Source organism: Sinocyclocheilus rhinocerous, unplaced genomic scaffold (assembly GCF_001515625.1).
Source record: "Sinocyclocheilus rhinocerous isolate Xijiao unplaced genomic scaffold, SAMN03320098_v1.1 scaffold816, whole genome shotgun sequence".
In the NCBI taxonomy this organism is placed as follows: domain Eukaryota; kingdom Metazoa; phylum Chordata; class Actinopteri; order Cypriniformes; family Cyprinidae; genus Sinocyclocheilus; species Sinocyclocheilus rhinocerous.
Window position 1 is genome coordinate 52,277 of NW_015660894.1, and position 22,006 is coordinate 74,282.

At 34.0% G+C, this 22,006-nt stretch overlaps 2 protein-coding genes across 2 annotated transcripts; both read left to right on the forward strand.

Moving 5' to 3' along the window:
• Positions 1 to 6,254: 6,254 nt before the first annotated feature.
• On the forward strand, positions 6,255 to 12,340 carry LOC107726089 (zona pellucida-like domain-containing protein 1). The gene is made up of 10 exons (XM_016535572.1): positions 6,255 to 6,360; positions 7,559 to 7,779; positions 8,622 to 8,803; positions 8,950 to 9,022; positions 9,778 to 9,875; positions 10,084 to 10,174; positions 10,236 to 10,397; positions 10,494 to 10,599; positions 11,513 to 11,542; positions 12,177 to 12,340. Exons 1-10 carry the CDS (start codon positions 6,255 to 6,257, stop codon positions 12,338 to 12,340), a joined length of 1,233 nt encoding a protein of 410 aa, XP_016391058.1.
• Positions 12,341 to 14,410: 2,070 nt separating this feature from the next.
• On the forward strand, positions 14,411 to 18,574 carry LOC107726094 (zona pellucida-like domain-containing protein 1). The gene is made up of 10 exons (XM_016535577.1): positions 14,411 to 14,611; positions 14,734 to 14,954; positions 15,236 to 15,420; positions 16,113 to 16,185; positions 16,284 to 16,381; positions 16,463 to 16,543; positions 17,100 to 17,268; positions 17,372 to 17,480; positions 17,615 to 17,635; positions 17,723 to 18,574. Exons 1-10 carry the CDS (start codon positions 14,518 to 14,520, stop codon positions 17,860 to 17,862), a joined length of 1,191 nt encoding a protein of 396 aa, XP_016391063.1. The 5' UTR covers positions 14,411 to 14,517; the 3' UTR covers positions 17,863 to 18,574.
• Positions 18,575 to 22,006: the final 3,432 nt, after the last annotated feature.

Consider the following 22,006-nt stretch of genomic DNA (forward strand, 5'->3'; position numbering starts at 1 on the left):
TTCTTTTTATTATAAATCTTAGTAGTGACTGGATGCCTATAGCAATTAAATTCAACAGTTATATATTCCTGATTTTTCAAGTGACTGGTCCTCTGCACAGTTTTTTATCTGCATGTTTTTAAGAAACATGAAATTTTCGGAGCTGAAAGCGGTCCTTTCAGGTGTGTTTCTAATATAGGGTGTTAATGGGAAGTGATTACATGTAACTGAATCACGTAATTTCATAACAAAAGAAATGTAATTGTAATCAGCAACAGTTTTGATTAAAAAAATGTGTAATTAAATTACAGATACTTATGAAAATGTTAACGATTACAAAGGGGGTTACATCAGACTTTTTTTTCACACACACCCACAAACAGATTAATTGATTTTTTTCATAAATTTCAGTGACTGCTCTAAAATATAAGACACCAATGTTTCAGGCGTTTAGGACACATAATATTTTACTTACGTTTATGCATATGCTTTATTTTTTTTTCCAAGGCATTGTTAGAAGCCAGTGTTTCCTGTAATAACTATGCAAAGATTTGATTTAAAAAACAGTATCATAGCTATAAACTATTTCTTGTTATGGTTTTAAATCCGTATTTAACCTCAGAATGATCTCAAAGTAAGTCTTATTTTGTGGTAGCTGTGCTTTAAAATTAAATGATTATAATCTTAATTCAAGTGATGAAGGATTTTGAAAATGACACTAATCAGTGTTGAGTACTGTAAGGTTAACCATGCCTAGTTTACACGTTTGAAAATGATTAACAGTTGAACATTTCGGAAAGTAATCAAAAAGTAATCAAATGTAATCAGTTACATTACTTTAGTAATCTGAAATCTGATTACTAAAGTAACTGATTACTTTAGTAAAGTAATTGAAATAGTTACACTACTTATTACATTTTAGATAGGGTAACTTGTAATCTGTAACCTATTACATTTCCAAATATATCCTTCCCAACACTGAAGATATATAGCTATACTCTTGGCATATATAAACGGCTCAACACCATCAAATCTAGAAATAATGTATCATATCATCATATTGACAAATCAAGCCTATTCATGTCGTAACTCATAGGATGTGAAATTTGAAAAAGGACTTACGTATTTTTGACATACTTTTTACACGGACGTTTGTACGGGTTTATATAGTTTATGAGGACACAAATGTGTATAATGACATAGGTATTACAACATGAACATGGTTTATGAGAACACTTCTCGTGTCTCGTGTAAACCAAATGCCTAAAAAGTAAAAAAAAAAAAAACTTTATTCTTTTTTTATTTTTATTTTTTTATTTTGTTATTCTTTTTTTAATTATTTTTTTTAATGCAAAAAGTTTTCTGTGAAGGGTAGGGTTAGAGTAAGGGGATAGAAAATACAGTTTGTATAGTGTGTGTGTGTGTGTGTGTGTGTGTGTGTGTGTGTTTGTGATTTTCCTTTAAAGATACATAGGCCTTCATAGCAAAGTACAATTAATGTCCATAGACCTTCAGTACACTATGGGTTATTTCACAATATTATGTTTTTATTTAGTTTTAAAGAAATTAAAAATTAATTTTAAATAGAAGTTGTTCCTAACAAACCTGTAGGCCTATGCCTTTCTTTCTTCAGTGGAACATAAAAGATATTCTAAAGAAGGGTGATTATTTTAAGGATTAGTATTTTAAAGTTAATTATTTTAAGTTAATTAATACTTGCATTGAGTGAAGATGCATTAAATTGACATGAAAAAAGTGACAGTTACAGACATTTATAACGTTTATAACAAAAATGACTTTCAAATAAATGCTGTTCTTTCAAACTTTCTGTTCATCAAAGAATCCTGAAAAAAAAAAAAACGCAGTTCCCATAAAAATATTACGCAGTACAACAGTTTTCAACATTGATAATAAGAGAAAAATTTTCTTATGCATCAAATCAGCATATTAGAATGGTTTCTGAAGGATCATGTGACACTGAAGACTGGATGCTGAAAATTCAGCTTTGCCATCACTGGAATGAATTACTTTTTAAACGATCAGCCTATTTTAAATTGGATTAATACTTCTCAATGTTACTGTTTTTACTGTATTTAATATTTACTTGTATATAAAATACATGCAGCCTTGGTGAGCATAAGAGACCACTTTCAAAAACATTTTTAAAAAAAATCTTGTTTATGGTCTGTGATTTTAATAGTGAGGGATAATGTAATGTTATTAAAGCTGACAAATTAAAGTGAAAAAATGATGAAAATATGAAAAAGAATGTTACAAATAATCTTTTTTTAAAGATTACGTTTAAAGAGGAGGGACTTCATGAAATTTGATTAACTAAATACACCTGAATCAAATATTGAAACAGTTGATCTTATAAACAATAATTCAGAACAAATCTGAACAATAGTTTAGAAATTATTTTAAAACAAATGTTATAGTGGCTTGCATGTATGGGCTATATGTAAGAAGCAGTATGACTGTAGAAGTTAAGGGCAATGACACAAGTCAAGTCATCACGCCTACGCGCCACCTGATATGAACACTAGAGGGCGCAGTCGAAACATTATGCCGATGGCACGGAGATGCGCCTGTGATGCTCCGTGTCAACAGCATTTTCTCTCCCTTTCATGTGGGGGATAAAACATACTTATGTTTAATGAATAATTAGATTAAAGCATCTAGATCTAGTGAATGTTTTTTTTTTATTATTTAAATGACTAAACCCATTCGATTTAATCATATAGCCCAAGGAACAACAAAACAGTTTTTATTTTCTTTACCTCTGAGCATCAACTAGTGAGAGCATTTAATGAATTAATTTAAATTAATGTATTTAAATAAATCTACATTTAATTTAAATAAAATCATATTGTGATTTCTCTTACATTTAATTTATGAAAACTGCTTAAATTTACACCCACATGCTTTTCCCCTCGTATTGAGAAATATTATGTTTTCTTTATGCAAGCAGCTTAACAAAAGAAATTTCTCTTTTGCTTTAGAAAATAAAGCATAATAACAGGTATTGCAATGCAGGTAGGAGGGTACAACATCAGTAAGCTTGTATTTGGATAACATGAATACCCTGTCCCCTGAAATGTTAGCTGACATTTTTGTCCTCCTTTGAAACTGTAGTCAAACATTTCTAAGGCTTTATTATTCAAACAAAACATGTATGCTGAAAGTCCCTTACTATCAGTTGTTTCGGATAGATTTCACTCGGTGGGCTGGGCTATTCGCTATATATTTTTGTCAGTAATAAAAACAAGTTATAGTAAAACTAAATAAATGAATCAGTAATTTTCTTGATTTGCTAGTGGCATAGATTTAAAGGCCTTTGTGTAAAAAAATTGATAACGGTAATAATAAGCACTGTTTTCATGCTGATTCTAATCATAAGAAATGAATTGTCATGCCATTCCATGCAATGAATCAAATTAGATGATGCTTATGTCTGTATGCGGCTGATCTGACTGTAATATAACATCTGAGGAAAATATGGGAGTATGCTATATGCTTACATTTGATATCTGTGTAAATTTAACTCTAGAATTAAGGGTTTAACGCTGCAAATGGTAATTGCACTATAAACTGTTCCTCAATATAAATGACTCTTAAAAATAAAGGTGCTTAAAATGTTTTTTTTACATGCGATGCCATAGAAGAATCATTTTTGGTTCCACAAAGAACCATCTCTTTCTTACCTTTTTATAATCTGAAGAACCTTCTTTCGCCACAAAGAACCTTTTGTGAAGCAAAGGTTCTTCAGATGTCAAAGGTTCTTTGTAGTCAAACATTTCTAAGGCTTTATTATTCAAACAAAACATGTATGCTGAAAGTCCCTTACTATCAGTTGTTTCGGATAGATTTCACTCGGTGGGCTGGGCTATTCGCTATATATTTTAGTCAGTAATAAAAACAAGTTATAGTAAAACTAAATAAATGAATCAGTAATATATTTTCTTGATTTGTTAGTGGCATAGATTTAAAGGCCTTTGTGTAAAAAAATTGATAACGGTAATAATAAGCACTGTTTTCATGCTGATTCTAATCATAAGAAATGAATTGTCATGCCATTCCATGCAATGAATCAAATTAGATGATGCTTATGTCTGTATGCGGCTGATCTGACTGTAATATAACATCTGAGGAAAATATGGGAGTATGCTATATGCTTACATTTGATATCTGTGTAAATTTAACTCTAGAATTAAGGGTTTAGCGCTGCAAATGGTAATTGCACTATAAACTGTTCCTCAATATAAATGACTCTTAAAAATAAAGGTGCTTAAAATGTTTTTTTTACATGCGATGCCATAGAAGGACCATTTTTGGTTCCACAAAGAACCATCTCTTTCTTACCTTTTTATAATCTGAAGAACCTTCTTTCGCCACAAAGAACCTTTTGTGAAGCAAAGGTTCTTCAGATGTCAAAGGTTCTTTATGGAACCATTTAGACAAAAAAGGTTCCTCTATGGCATCGTGAAGCACCTTTATTTTTAAACGTGTATGAGAATATACTGTCCTGACAGCTCTGACCTCAGCAGCTGCTCTCAGTACAGTGATCACTAAAAACAATTGAATGTCATGTAATCTGTCAGGATGAATCAGAGCACATGGCCACCTGACAGTACATCTGGGTCGTTTCATGGGTGGGTGTTGTGAAGTACAGTACATGATTATTGTTTCAGGATTTATTCTGTATTCATTTCAGGAGAAGGAGGCCATTTGATCCCATTTGGTCTGAATAGTAGCCCTGTCCAAAGTTCAACATATTTGATTTCAACACAGCCTAATAAGAGCAAGATTCTTCAAAGGCAGAAGCCATTTGATCCTTTTTGTGACCATTAGCATCCCAACAACTTCAATATTGTTTATGACTCATAATTAGAGTATACACTACCAGTAAAAAGTTTTTGAACAGTAAGATTTTTAATGTTTTCTAAAGAAGTCTCTTCTGCTCATCAAGCCTGCATTTATTTGATACAGCAAAAGCAGTAATATTGTGAAATATTTTTGCTATTTAAAATAACTGCTTTCTATTTGAATATATTTTAAAATGTAATTTATTCCTGTGATCAAAGCTAAATTTTCAGCATCATTACTCCAGTCTTCAGTGTCACATGATCTTTCAGAAATCCTTCTAATATGCTGAATTGCTGTTTAAGAAATATTAATTATTCTTATTCTTATTATTCTTATTATCAATATTTAAAACTGGACTGTTGTCTGGAGAGAGTCCTACCCCGATCCGGAACGCGACAGGACCCAGAGCCCAGCCATATTAGGATATTAATGCTTTTATTCAGCAAGGATGCATTAAATTGATCAAAAGTTGACATTTATAATGTTAAAACAGATTTCTGTTTAATACTGTATCATGGTTTGCACATAAATATTAAGCAGCACAACTGTTTTCAACACTGATAATATGTTTCTTGAGCACCAAATCAGCATAGTAGACTGATTCATGTTCTTGAGGCAGCATAGTAAATGTATGAAGATCAGAAGGTGCTATAAAATAGTTATTACTGCATATTAAGACATTTTATTTATGAAATATAAACTGATTAAATCAGAGTATTAAATATGGCAGCTATCATCTGCTATTATCTATTAGCTTTACTATGTCAAAAAGGGGCAGTTTGTGAGCTTCATTGAGTGGATCACTGAGCGTTTCTGGTTGAGATAAGCGTGAGGAACCGGGAGGCCACAGTGACAATAGCAGCACACTCACTATCAACCCTGATGGACTGAAAGAGAGAATAGGCCCTTTAGTCACTTCGGCTGCGGATGAAAACATAATTTCAGTCCCACACTGAGCTCAGACATTATTGAGCGATGACAAAGGCAGATCAAGCCATGAGGAGACGAGTGGGAAATCGTAAAAGCTGCTCATGTTTCTGGCTCCATGAAAAAGATTTGTTCAGCGCATTGAGATTGTGATGGATTTTCCCATGTTGTCCAGGACAGCTCTTTTTGTTTAAGACGTCTGATAATGGCTCATTGTTTTGGCCACGGTAGAGGCCCGTGGTGCGGGCGGCCCTGTAGAGATGCCAGGCTGCCCATTAACTCAGTGGCGGCGGGCCGAGACACATGGAGCACAGCTCACCTGCATCGGGGGACTGAGGTAGGAGACTCAATCAACACTTTATGCTATTATTCTGTTGCCATGTTGTTAAGTCAAAAATGTTACTGTTATGTCAGTCATTGTTTGAATTTAGATTTTTTTAAATGACAAAAATGTCTGTTCTCCTTGCTTTCCAGGTGTTGAAATGGAGTGGATATGTGTTCCTCTTGTGCTTTTCTGTGGGATTCATTTAGCTTTTACACAGTTCAATGGATTCAACTGTGATCCAAGCTACCACAGCAGATTCCCTGGTAAGAAGAGCCAAATAAACAATACAGTTCAAAAGTCAGTTAGATGTTTGTTTGTTTGTTTTTTGTTTGTTTGTTTGTCTGTTTTGAAAGAAATTAATACTCCATTCAGCAAAGATGCATTAAATTGATCAAAAGTGATAGTAAAGACACTTACAATGTTAAAACAAATGCTAAAGACACTTATAATGTTAAAACAAATTCTATTTCAAATAAATGCTGTTCTTTTCAAAAAGAAAAATGTATACGCTTAAATTTTTAATTTGTACAAATAATCAAATAATTTTTATTTTCTACAAATATTTACAAAAAAATCAGCATATTAGAAAGTTTTCTGAAAGATCATGTGACACTGAAGACTGGTGTTATGATGCTGAACAAATTAAATTTGAAAATATATTAAAATAAATAAAAATACAAATCTATAAAAATATATTATTTAAAATTGCAATGATATTTCACGGTTTTACTTACTGTTGTTATTATTATTATTATTATTGTTGTAATTATTATTATTATTATTAATTTTAATGTATTTTTGATTACAAACAGCCTTCATGAGCATAAGAGACTTCTTTGAAAAACATTAAAATCCTACCATTCCCAGTCTTTTGAACAGTAGTGGGAATAAATCAATTAAAAATAATTAATAATTAATAATTTTTTTAATGCTTATTTTTCTGTAACTAACTAACTTTTTTAATGTATTTTTACATATAGTGGGATACGAAAGTTTGAGTCTGCACTGGAAATCTGGAATTTACAACGTAATTTAAATGTGGAAATAACAAGAAATTGTATAATATTGAGAAATGTATAACAAATAAATGTTATGAACTAAATAAGCATGTAGTATTTCCAGCTCCAAAAGATGAAATATTCTTGCTTGTGGAGATTATGGAGCTCAAGTGCTGCTATCATTAAAGAAAAAGGGGGACAAACCAAATACTAAAACATTCTGAAATTCATAATAATATTTCAGTTCAGCTTTGCACTTACATTGTCACACTGATAATACCATTTGTAATGGAAAATGTGTAAAAAAAATAAATAAATAATGCTAAATTGAAGCATTTCCTTTATTTGACTTTTGGACTCTACTGTATTTTATTATAAGCCCATGTTTAGTAAAGAATGCTGTCTCCAATTGCAACATATTATGAGGGTTTCATTTACTTATATTATTATTTTTTTCCTCAAGGTGAGAGAGATATCAGTGTATACTGTGGCATTCAGACAATCACACTAAAGATTAACCTTTGTCCTGTGCTGTACTCTGGATACACTGATGCTGACTTGGCACTGAACAGTCGTCATGGAGACGCCCAATGCCAAGGCTTCATAAACAACAACACTTTCCCCACAGCTGTGCTCTTCAGTATCAGCCTGAGCACACTGGAGGCCTGTGGAAACACGCTGGAGGTGAGCGATACATTCACTTACACACAAGTACTATGGTATAGTTTTTGGACATGTATTATGGGAATACCATGGTGTGTGAATATGGTAATCATTCAGTACTATTGAATTGTCTATGTGAACTGGCACCAGCTTCACTTTTTTGCACTGTTTGTGTTAAAGGAATAGTTCACCCAAAAATTAAAATTTGCTGAAAATGTAATCCCAGGCTATCTAAGTTGTAGATGAGTTTGCTTTTTCACTGGAACAGATGTGGAGAAATTTAGCATTACATCACTTGTTAATCAATGGATCCTCTGCAGTGAACGGGTGCCGTCAGGATGAGAGTCCAAACAGCTGATAAAAGCATCAGAATAACACACAAGTAATCCACACAACACTAGTCCATCAATTAATGTCTTGTGAAGTGAAAAGCTGTGTGTTTGTGATAAACAAGTCCATCGCTATGACATTTTTTACTTTAAACCATTGCTTCCACGGCTAAAATAATAATCCATAATTTATAATTAGTGAAAAAGTCCATTCCCTGTTGTCCTCTAACATCAAAATCTACAGACATATTTTTGTAGATTACTGTGGTGTTTTTATCAGATGTTTGAGCTCTCATTCTGACGGCACCCATTCACTGCAGAGGATCCATTGGTGAGCGAGTGATGTAATTCTAAATGTCTCCAAATCTGTTACGACGAGCAAACAAACTCATCTACACCTTGGATGGCCTGAGTAAATTTCCATCAAAATTTCATTTTTGGGTGAACTATTCCATTAGGTAACATAACTGATATGTAATTCTAAAGAACAAATTTGATTATATGAGTTTTAAAAAACTCTGTTTCTCTAATCAGGTTTCTACATCTCAAGGCTTTAATGCCTATGGGAACATCTCCATGGTACAGATGGGTAATATATCAGGCTACATTGACACCCCAGACCCTCCAACTGTTATCAGCTACCTGCCAGGACTGGTCTATAAATTCAGCTGTAGTTATCCTCTGGAGTACCTGCTCAATAACAGCCAGCTGGCATCGTGAGTGTTTTCTGATGTAATAACCTACTTACTTCTACAACTACAACTCTGCATTTATCAGAATAATCAGAATAACCTTTGCTTATATGTTCTGCTGTGAATATACAGCCATAATATCTTGTTTTAATCTCATTCTTCTTTACCAGATCGTCTGCTGCAATATCAGTGAAAGACAACAACGGCACTTTCCTGAGCACTCTCAGTCTAGTGCTTTACAATGTGAGTGATCTCTGTAGTCATTCAAATAAAATGCATTTTAAAGTATGGATGTGTAGCAATACAGAATGTTTCATACATTTTCTGTACCACGTTTTTATTACATGTAATTTACAAAAGTTAGTAAGTTAGGTTACACTTTATTTTTAGGTGTCATTGTTACAGTCTAATTATATATTTAAGTACTGAGTAATATTAATGAACTACTAGTACTTACTATATGGTTTGGTTAGGGTTAGGATTATGGTTTTCCTTAGGGTTACTTGCATGTAATTATGCATAATTTATTGTTGTTATTATAATAGTAAGTGCATGTAATCTGTAACAAGGACAGCTTTAAAATAAAGTGTTACCGCAAATTACATATAATTTCTTAAAATGAAAATACAAATTTATTTAAAAAATTTGCAACTAACTATACATAAAAATTTATATTTTAGGAATATTGTTAATCATTTTAAAATGTTAATGGTTGTATACTTAAAATTGTATTACATTAAACTTCATTATTATTATTATTATTATTATTAGAAATTAATTAACTTAGAATTACAAATGAAATTTGACTTATTGACTTATTTGGATTGTAAATAATTTATTCTTAGGATCTATTATTATCAATTTCATATTGTGGATTTGTACACAAATGTGTATGTAGTACTCAAAAATAAATTAAAATGTAAAAATGGCATGTTGCAATGAAGAATGACTTAGACCACCATTACAGTAGCTAATTTTCTTTGTTTCATATTTTACAGGACTCAACCTTCAGTCAGCTGATCTCTATACCAATGTCCGGCCTGTCCTTGAAAACTCGTGTGTTTGCTGCAGTTAAGGCTACAAATCTGGACAGGAGGTATATCGTACAGAGAAATATGTTTATATATATATTCTAAACTCATTATAAATTCATTACTAGTATAAACTCATTACTAGTCGTGGGTAAATACTTTTTTGAGGCCCTGTTAACTAAGCCCCTGTTGGTGTTTTTTTTGTTTTGTTTTTTTTTGAGATTAGAGATTTGATTCCCATTATTAGCAGAAATGACTGTGTTTTCCCCACAGGTGGAACGTTCTGATGGATCACTGTTACGCCACCCCCTCTGGGAACCCTAATGATGGGATACGCTATGACCTTTTCCACGGTTGCAGTTGTGTCTGACTGAAGATAATCAATTTATCTGATTTTTTGTGGGGGTTTAAATAGGTGCTACAAGGATCCACAGACAACTGTATTTGAGAACGGAAAAAGCCAAATGGGCCGCTTTGCGTTTGAAGTTTTCCGTTTTGTGAAACATAAGAACCAAAAGATGTCCACCGTGTTTCTGCACTGTATTACAAAGCTGTGTCGAGTTGGTGACTGCGCAATACTAATGCCGGTAAACAGTCATAATGCTGAAGTATTTTTTGGTTGATAATATATTTTATGTGCAGTAACTGAACGAGAGCACTGACTGTAATATCATTCATGGCAGATCTGTGGAAAGCGCAGGAGGAGAGACACTGTGGATGAACATGTTGTATCAGGTTCGTCCTCAGGGGATGCCGTCATAACCGCAGGGCCCATAATCACTAGGAGCGGTGAGAGCCATCCTCAGTAAATTGAATTATTAACAGTATAAAAGTAAAATCTACTTAACTCTTATGACATTGTATTGAAAAAAAATCAATGAGTAAACCTAACTTGAAACATTTCACATTACAAATGTGATGTGATGACCCTAAAAATAAAATTTACAGTATTTAACATATTTACAATATAAAACAGTTACATTAAAATAAACAATAAATATTGTTCAAAAGTAACGAGGGGTCTGTAAGACTTTAATGTTTCTGAAAGAACTCTCTTATGTTAACCAAGCTTTGCATTTATTTGATCAAAAATACATTTAAATAAATAAATCTTTTGTAACGTTACAATTGTTTTTACAGTCAATTTTGATCAATTTAATGCAGAAAAGTATACATTTCTTTAAAAAAGTGAAATAGTCATATTTCAAACAGCCATATAACGCACGTTTCAATTTCTGTGAGACAACATCACCTTATAATATATAATATGTTTTTAAAATATATGTTTTGAGAAACAAGAGATGCAGTCAATCTCACAGGCCTCAACATTTGGTACACAAAGCATGATAATGGTAACGATCAATGGATTCTTTTTCTAAACATGACAGCTAAATCAATAACAACGTGGTGTAAAAGCAAACCTAAAAGCAGGCAAACTTATTAATTATTCATGCGCCTGTGCATGCTGGGAACACCAGCTTTGTAATGTTAAGTAGATTTTATATATTTGAAATTGACTTATTTTTGTACGATTTTTATTTTTGTACTTTTGTTCATTTGTACATACATTTGAATTGAGTACGAATGTAGAATTTGCTTAAAGCTTGAGATGCAATTGATGTAGTTCCGTGTAGAATGTATTAAACCATGAAACCATTTATCACAAAAACCTCTAAAAATACATCTCGCTTGTTTTCTGCAGATGAATCTCCAACCAACAACTCACAACTTGGTAAAATATTTCTTTAAGTAGCCTGCTAAATGTTTTTCATTAGTAGTCTCCCCCCCCCCCAGGCAAACTTATTAATTATTCATGCGCCTGTGCATGCTGGGAACACCAGCTTTGTAATGTTAAGTAGATTTTATATATTTGAAATTGACTTATTTTTGTACGATTTTTATTTTTGTACTTTTGTTCATTTGTACATACATTTGAATTGAGTACGAATGTAGAATTTGCTTAAAGCTTGAGATGCAATTGATGTAGTTCCGTGTAGAATGTATTAAACCATGAAACCATTTATCACAAAAACCTCTAAAAATACATCTCGCTTGTTTTCTGCAGATGAATCTCCAACCAACAACTCACAACTTGGTAAAATATTTCTTTAAGTAGCCTGCTAAATGTTTTTCATTAGTAGTCTCCCCACCCCACCCCCCACCCCACCATGTCCTTTCTGTGAGACATCAGCTCTGTTTTCACACTGAAACAATGGACACTAGTGTCAAGTTCTGCAAATGAGATCCATGACAACTGTGGTACCCATTTACAGAACCATGTCTGATTTGGACCCCCATCCCACTCAACCCCACTCATCCCCACAACCTCTGCTGACCCCCATTCACCCCTCTCTGTGCCCCTGCAGCGAGCGGATCCTCCCAGCATCTGAATGCTGTAACCAGTGCCTTGATATCAGGTGTGGTTGTGCTGGGTGTGACGAGCCTGGGCCTCTTCATCCTCTCCCTCAGGCTGCTCAGGAAGCCCAGCCCTTCTAGTCTGAGAGGGGTCTGGAACCCCAGCTTCAGATGACCATGACGTGCACTGAAATACGTCAAACAATATTTGGTCACTGCTCTCGCATGTCACAAAATTGCCATTGGGCGGCTTTGTCAAATGAGTTTTCCCTTTTGAACTATATGAATCTAATAGTGCCTTTTAAATTACCTCAGTTTGTTAACTGTATCAGGGTCTGTGATCCTATATGTCTTGAAGTGCAAAGCACAAATTAAATGTAGATTGTTCACATATAAATTGCAGATGATTTGCTTTATGAATTATTGTTGATCTTTTAAACTGTGTGTATATAAGTGTGATGAGAAGAATAAGTGATGAAAAAGTCTTCCTAGTTAAATATTAGTTGGCAGCAACAGATTGGATCGAATACCACAGAAAATACTGCACAATTAATATTGATTTTTAGTACAGTTTTTGTTTATTTTTACAAATGGAGGGACAAATCACAGTTATTTTCTATGGTAATAAACAGCATGACACAGACGCTGTTAACCTAGACAATTTAATTTGCATGATATAGTTTAAAATATAAATATATTTTATAATATATTTTTAGATGCACATTTATAGTGCTATTAAATTGATGTGCCATTATAATATTTTTTAATTAAAATTGTAAATATGTACAATCTGATGTTTTTCCCGAACAGATTTTGTCAGCTGCACATAATGGACATTTTTAAAGTGTTTTAATATAAAAATTTATTCAAACCGATGTCTTATTTCACTACTTATTGCTCATTTGTCTGCATTTATATCAGTTTTATAGATAATTTGCAACATATACCATATTTATCTCAAATCACACTCTTTTTTATTCAGCCACAAGAAATGACATTGAAAATACAACACAGACACAAACCACTCATTTCTCACAGTGCCACTGTAGATCTTCACAATCTGCATCCTTTCTCTATATAATCCCAGATTCCTGCAGGGCTTGCAGCGAGCCAAAAACTAGAAAAATCTGATGCAGTGATTGTTTATCTCCCTTTTGTTTTTTATGCGTGTGTAACAGTCCACAGCATTGTTTTGCTAAGAGATTTAACTGAATGCGTCATGGCCAGCATCATATTATGATGAGGTCTGTAACATTTTCCATGGTTTTGTGTCCTTGTCAATAGAGGAAGGCCAACACCCTACACTCTGATTTGACCCTAATTAGAAAAAGTGTCGTCCTTCCCAGGTAGCTCAGCTGACAGGTTCATGTTACAATTCCATTGGTGTTTTCTGTGAAGTGGTACCTCATTTTCACAGATTTCACATCATTAGCTGTTGATAAGAAGCAAGGAAGAATCCAAAACTCTAGCATTTTCATGCAACCTTACTATTCGAAAAGCTTCAGAATTACTAAAGTGTTGTTACTCCCAAAGGGATAGTTCACCCAAAAATTTGCCATCATTTACTCATCCTCATGTCATTCCAAACCTGAATGACTTTCTTTCTTCTTTGAAACAGTTTAATGTTTCAACTGTTTTTTTAAAATGTAATGAAAGTCAGTGGAGGCCAGTGTTGTTTTAGATGCCATTGCATTTTACACTAAGACATTTTTCAAAATACTGTATCTTTTGTGTCCCACAATGAACACCTTCATCAAATCCCTTTGACAATCATTATCACATCAATAAAGTAGGTGTGTACAAACCGTGTGATTTCATGCAGTGACCATCAAGATTTTAAGGTAACAAACCTTCTAAAAGGCATGGAAGGTCAGAGGTCAGACCGATAGATGTCCAAACAGAAGACGGGACCTCCCACATATTGTGTACTTCTACAATAGAGTTTGTACTTAGTTTATTAAATTACATGTTAATATGTTTCAGGATGTACAAGATGACAAAGACAGTGGTCATTGTTTATGGTCTAACTTTAAAGGTGATGTGTAAGGTTTCAAGGTTTGCCTCAAGGTAATGGTACCTTATCCACAAAAGTGAATTGTTCTTGAGAACTCAAGCAACCATACTGAATGGCAAATGACCTTGTTTTGGCCCAATCCTGCGGAAGTTCTCTAACGTCTCCTACACACACATACATATATAAATAACAGACTAAAGCCTGTCAGAGTTAATCCAACAGTGACTTTGAGAAGATAAAGGATCTTTAACAGCAAGGATAACTTCGAGATTTTCTCTGGGGTGCTGAGACTTATTTAACGGTCATTTTTGGACATTGATGAAGAGCAGATAGCTGACATGGTTCTCCTCAGCCTCTTGATTTTGGGTGCACTGGTTAAAGGCCAACTGGCTCTTACTTCTAGTGAGTGTGGGACTTCCTTCAGGCGTCCAGGTAGGCCTATTGTACTGCATGGTTTTGTCTCCAATTATTAGCCTATTGTAACTGCTTTTAAAACTAAAACAATGAATCAGTTTTAAAGGAAAGACATCAGGGAGCTTGTTTTTGTGTTACAGCGTACACCGACATCGCAGTGTATTGCGGGACCCAGTCTATAAATTTGGCCATCCAGGTTTGCCCGATCATTTACACTGGATATAACGAGAGTCTGTTGGTTCTGAATCAAATCAAAAATGATCCGTTGTGTCGCGGAACGCTGGATGCGACCGCGAATCCTCCGGTCGTGCGCTTCAACTTCCCGCTGAGACAATTAGACGCCTGCGGCAGCATCTTCCGCGTGAGTATTACTGCATCTTAAACTATATTCACACTGAATAAGTATTCTCTAATGAAAAACAGCTTAAACCAAACGATTCTTGCGCTCTGGCCTGTTAAAAAGTGCCTCCAGCCAGCAAAGTAGCGAGGTTACCAACAGGGGTCAGTGTTACTCATTGACAGCATGTTGAAAAGTATTTAAAAACCGCTAAAAAAAGAAAAGATAATTAGTTCCCCCCATTTCCCCTGTATTTTGTAACCTTTTTCTGCAAGTCTAATTCTTTTCATTGTCTTAATTTGTAGACCACCAGCGCTCCAGGGACAGGGATCTTCTCGGACTTCTCTAACATCCAGACGGTGAACATCAGTGGGGTGATCAGATCTTTTGACCCCACAATAGGAACAGTGACTTACAACGCCGAGCTGAGTTATTTTTACTCCTGTGCATATCCTCTCGAGTACCTGATCAACAATACACAAGTTGATGTGTAAGCTCTTTTAACGCTCTTAATAGATTAATTCTGCTGAAATAAAAAAAAAATCTTAAACCAGCCTAAGCTGGTTGGTCTTAGTCTCCCAGTCTAGTCAGAGTTTTAAGGAACTTTTGGACTGGCCCATGTTCTGGCTTACCGTTTTGAATCAACGAGGATGAATTTAATTGGTCAAAAGTGAGTGTAAAGACATACTGTTATAAAAGATTTCTAATAAATGCTTTTCTTTTGAACTTTCTAGTCATCAAAAAATCCTGAATGAAAAATGTATCACGATTTCCACAAAAACTGTTTTCACTGATGATGATAATAATAATAAACATTTCTTGAGCACCAAATCAGTGTATTAGAATGACTTCTGAAGGATCATGTGACACTGAAGACTGGAGTAATGAAGCTTTGCCAATACAGGAATAAATAAAATTATCGTTTTATTATCGAAAATTAATCAAATTATCATTTTAAATTGCTGTCATATTTCAAAATGTCACTATTTTACTGTATTATTGATTACATAAATGCAGCTTTGGTGAGCATAAGAGACTTTTTAAATATGAACAAAACAGTAGTTTGAACACTAGTGTAGAGTGTGCAGCTTGTTGACATTCTTAACTGAGTAGTGAATAATTATTTCCATGGGCTCTAACTGTGTATCATTTGAAATTTCTAACCTTTGCCTCCCTCTTCAGGTCATCCTCCTCCATTGCAGTGATTGACAACAATGGTAGCTTCATCAGCACTTTAAGCATGCAGCTCTTCAAAGTAAATACACAACGAGGGAAAAAGTTTCCAAAATCTATAGCTTTTTCTATGCTATGTCATACTGTGTCCAAAACGTCATATTTGAATTGTGTCTCTAGGATATAAACTACACAACTCCACTCGTTATCCCTGCTCTTGGTGTTGAGCTCAGAACCAGAATATACGTGCAAGTCATTGCAGCAAACTTGACTTCACAGTGAGTAACATTTGCTGATGCTTCTTCTAAGATATGCCTCCATTAGTTAATGTAGAAAATGACCGATTCTGTCCTCTACAGGTATCATGTTCTGCTGGATCGATGCTATGCCTCCATCTCAGCCTTACCCTCAAATTCAACCTTTTTCAACCTCTTTGTCCCGTAAGTCTAAAAAAAAAGGGAAATGTCAGGAAAGTCATTTTAATAATAACATTTATAATATAATATAATTTCATTTATATTTGACTTATTTCTATATTTATATTAAATTAATGTAATATAATTAATACAACTAATCTAATATAATAAAATAAAATATAATATATTGGAATAAGAAATGTTGTTTTTGAGTCTCTAGAAGGTTATTTTTAAAACAGAGCCACAAAGCCATGAAATTCGTCATCTAATTTATTTTATATATACTGTATTTATACTAAGAATAATAAATACATAATATAACAAAATAAAACATTTGAAAGAATATTTCATCAATTGAAATGGAAATTAATTGGTTGTCTAATTTATTTTATTTTTTTATTCATACTAAATAACATTAATTTAAATTAAATTCAAATAAAAATATAATCATTTAAATAATATTTAATCAATTAGAAATTGTTGTTTTAGAGTCTCTACAGAATTATTTTATAAACTCAACAAAGCCATGGAAAGTCATTTGGTCATACTTAAAAATTCTCCGTCTCTTCTTTTCTTAAAGGTGCTCTCAGGATCAGTTTACCACCGTGTCGGAGAACGGAAACAGTCAGAAGGCTCGCTTTAATTTCCCGGCCTTCCGCTTTATTGAGCAGCAGAACCAGACCATTTCCACCTACTACCTCCACTGCATCACCAGGCTTTGTGAAACCAGCACCTGCGCCCAGTTCAAGGTACCACACGCTTTTCAAACCGGCCTATCAGACTACAGGAGTCGGGGTCTTAAATGAATGAGCGTGCTTTATTGTTTAACTCTCATCCGTTTTCAATGATCAGCAATGCAACAGGAGGAGGAGACGGGATATACAGACGACGACAATTAAAGATGGCCTCTCAGACACCACCCTCATCACCTCAGGACCTATTAGGACTAAAGCAGAAAACCGTATGGCTCTTTCCACCTCACTATCCTTCTCATAATATATGATACTAATCGAAAAAAGCATTTTATATAGTCCAAGTTATTTCAAGACGCATAAATGTAGCTAAATAATAACTGCATATTGTTCTTCCTTTCAGCTCTCACCACTAAGGAAGAAGGTAAGCCTCCCTCATCAATGTGATTCATTTACAGAAGAATGCCAGAAAATTTGGTAATAACATGCTGTCCCTTGTATTCCTGTACAGCTGTGAGCAGCGCACAGAAGGACAGTGGTAATGGGGCGTCTGTAGGACTGGGCATCGCTCTGGCCGTCCTCGTCATTGTGGGCACCGTTGCTGCCCTCATGGCCGTGTCGTTTTACCGCAAACTCAAGATGCTGCGTTAACTTCCCGTGATCCCAGAGCTCTTTTTGTGTAGGACTAATACAACAGCACTGGTGGAGGTGGGAACTGGGGATCCATATTATTAATATCTGACCTTTTAAATTAAAAAGCTTTGTCGGCATAGAAGACAACACGACTGTCATTTGAAATGCAAATATTGCAACCAAAAAATATTTTAATATATAATAACATATACTTAAGGCACAAATGTTTAAATGCGCAACATTTTATTTTAAAGTGAACATGTACAGAGTGCATTTGGTGTGAGAAAGAGGATTACAAATGGAGCAATGCTTGTGTATCGACAGTGGTTTTAAAAGGATATTTGTGCAGATAAAACATTTTATCCATTTAAAACTGCTTTGCAATTTATCGTAATGGATTTGTGCTCAAGCTGTGCCACATTAAAGCAAGATTTAAGGCTTTAGGATTGACAGCGTTGAAAGAACAGGTGAAAGAAAACATTTCATAAAGTTATTACAGCTGCATGAAGCGCCTCGCTTTGATTTAGCGAACTTTAATCTTATTAACGAGGAAGGAATGTTTCATTTTGGAAAAGGGATTATAAGCATGCCTATTTTATTTCAGATGCTTCAGCATATGCAATATATTACAAATTCAGACAGTTTTTTTGTTAAAGATGTTTGTTTTTATTTTTTGTGTTTGTATTTTTATTGCATGCAATGCCATTAATAAAGTCTTGTAGGATTGTGAGAACAGTCTCGATTTCCTCTCCTGTTAAAACGCAGTCACCACTAGGGGGAGCCTCACCATTGTTTGAAAAAAAAAACACATTGGCTAGAACAATGTTTTAGACTTCTTGCAAAAGTGTTTCTTTATGGTTGTCTTACAGTTAATTTTACAAAGCACTGTTTTAGGAGATTTTTTTTTATAGTTTTATTGCTGCCCCACTCCAAAGAGTCAAAACAAAAGTGGAGTCTCAAAAGTAGCCTACATTATCTTTTACTAACACAGGGCCTACACGTTATTCAAAATTTGTATTCTTCTATTATCTTTATTTTGGATACATTATTTTGCAACGTGGAACAAGGATGCCACATTTTAAGCATTCTGCGTGAGACTCTGAATTGTTCTCACGCCAAACGTCTATTTTCTCACGCAGTGAAAAAAAAAAAAACATCGCGGAACAAAGAAACTGATAACGCGCTAATAAGACAAGATGAGTCCAACCAGCCCTGTCGCGGAAGTAAGCCTTTTTCTATGAATGTGAGAGACAGTACACTATTTGCATTTCAAACTAATGTTTTTATGATTACGACAATGAATTAAAATGATATGGTAAGAAATAGCAGTACAACGAAAACAACTGGAAGCGGATGACACCGGAAGTAGTGTTGGGTCGTTCTTGAACGATTCGTTCATTTTGAACTAATCTTTAATGTGACTCGGGAAGAACGCGTCGTCTCGGGGAGTGATTCGTTCAGTCGCGCATGCGCAACATCCTATAGGTTCTGTACTGGAATTAGTCAAATAGTTCACCTGTTTCAAGTCTTCGGGTTTTTCGAGTCATTCGTTCATCACTGTGATCAACGTTTGCGTTAGTAGACGTGTTAGGGAAGTAACACATAACATTTTAATTGTATTTTGCTAAAATGAACGAAATGACTCGAAAAAAGATTCGTTCATTTTGCTGAACGAGACTCAAAGGTCCGAGTCGGTAAAATGATCCGAACTTCCCATCACTAACCGGAAGCCTCGCACATTCAAAGATAAACTGGCCACGCCTGCCATAGGTAACCCCCTTTATTAAGCATATATAAAAAAGTAAATACAGATGAATACTTCTTTATTTTTTTTTTACAGTCTATGGATGAATACATCTCACAAGATATGTTACCAACAACAACAATATAACAAGTAGGCCTAAACAATGGTAAACAACAAAACAGGAAAATAAGAAACAATGAGCCAGGGGTAGCATAACATTTACAATAAATTACACTTGAATTAAATAAAATTCATTAATTTAATTCAATTAAATAAATAAAAAATAAGTTAAATCATTGCGGTGGAGAATTGTAGTAGCCTAGGCTAACAATAGGAACAGTAGTACAAAGCTAAAAACTCTTGTAATTTATTAATTGATTATAGAATTGCATTTTGCAAATAGATACAAAATGTTAAGTGTATAGGCATAGGCTATTGCGGCGTTTAGATAAACTGTGCTAGGGTGTGCCAAAATGATTATGGTAAAGCCTCAGATTATGTGTAGGCTACTTGAGTAACAAAACTAAAATCTCTGCATCTTGTTTCGGTTCTTATTACAAATATGACCATATTTACGCAATTGGAAAATGTTTTGGCGATTTCCTTTTCAGATTATTGTGTTAGCGAGGAGTATTGTTTGATAATTGATGCCTGTGTAAGCATAGCTCTTGTTTCAGATGAAAGCACTTTAGTCATATTCTAATAACTGGAGGTGCTTTCATATGTCCTGCAGTGTTGTACCAGTACACAAACTGTACCAACTCTCTATTCACTCTGAATAAACAGATAAATTAGCCTAATGTTTGTTCATACAGCATATCCCCTCAAATTAATTCACAGTTAGTACAGTAAGATATATTAGAGTGATATTAAGGATGTCTTGCTGTAATGTCAGAGCCACAGCAAATAAAAAATGTACATGCTGCTAAGTAGGTCATGATAAATGCATAGAAAAAATGACTTTCATTATATGGTGATGAGGATATTAATACAATATGAGGAGGGACAGTGGGATATGAGAAGTAAATATGCCAGTCCTCCAGTGGGTAAATCTCTAATTGTGTGTGAGTGAGGTTGTCATCAGGAGCAATACCTGAGAAATGTTCTTGTCTGGTGAGATGAGGCCAGGCAGAGGATCTTCAGAGGATGCGGGCGACCTTATTAGTTAGAAAGAACGATGACTTCATTTCAATTGCAACGCAATGTGCTAATTGCAATGGCTAAAAGTAATATGTGAGCGGTGATTTATTGTGTCGTAATGGAATTATCTATGATGCAATTTCATGTAATGTTAAATTGCATGGCAGGGTTAAGCTAATTAATGGAGAAGATATATTTAAAATAGACAAGTGGTGTCATTTTGGGAGATGGAGTTTGCAAGAAATTACCAGACAGGAAAGGAATCATGAAACATTGATGCACTGTACCATATCCAGACAGATGGGCCTATCTGCCGCTGTCTATCTCTGGAGACTGTGGATAAAACATTAGCAGTGAATGAAACACTCAGTCTATTAGATACTGTGCAATATTGCTATGATGTTGGGATAAGCTTTTTTTTTTTGGCAAGATAATGGCAATTGTTTTGTTCTGAGTATGAGGAAATTAGAAAATCAGCTGCTGGAAAATTAACTCATATTTTTTAACCAAACAAAACATAAAGGGCCAAATCCCCAGACGAAGAGCCCTAGACTAAATAACAATGTGAATGAAGAGTCCTCACTGAAAACAGCCTGTAATTTAAGACCATATTTAATGTTTGAGAAACTGATGGTATCAAAAGTTTACCAGCTCTTAAAACACTTTGTTTTGATATTTTGTTTTGGTGTTTGTGCTTTTTCTTTTTTACCTTTTTTTTTTCTTACCAGAGACTCTTTTTCTTTGTTTTTCCTGTTAAATGCACATACTCCACTTGTTGTTCTGCTCAAATGATGAATGAGAGTAACTCTTGATTTAGATTTTGAGAGAACAGCAGCTTTAAACTTTGTTGTTTGTTGCATGACAGAGCGTATATTTTGACAGTTTTTATTTCACATTTCCATTTATATGTTCAAGTTTCTGAATGCATATATATTTATAATGTCAGACTTAAAACATTAATTTTATGACATTACTGTTCACTACTGTTCTAAAGTTTGGGGTCTGTAAGATTTTTTATGTTTTTGAAAGTCTCTTATTCTGCATTTACAGTATTTGATAAAAAAAAAATATTGTAATATTGTGAAATAAATTTACAATTTAAAAATAACTCTTTACTATTTTAATGTTTTATGTGTATTAAATATATGCAGTCTTTTGTGTCACATGATCAATCAGAAATCATTCTAATATGCTGATTTGTTACTAATTTTTTTTTTTTTATCATCAGTGTTGAAAACAGTTGTACTGCCTAATATTATTGTGGAAAGAATGATACTT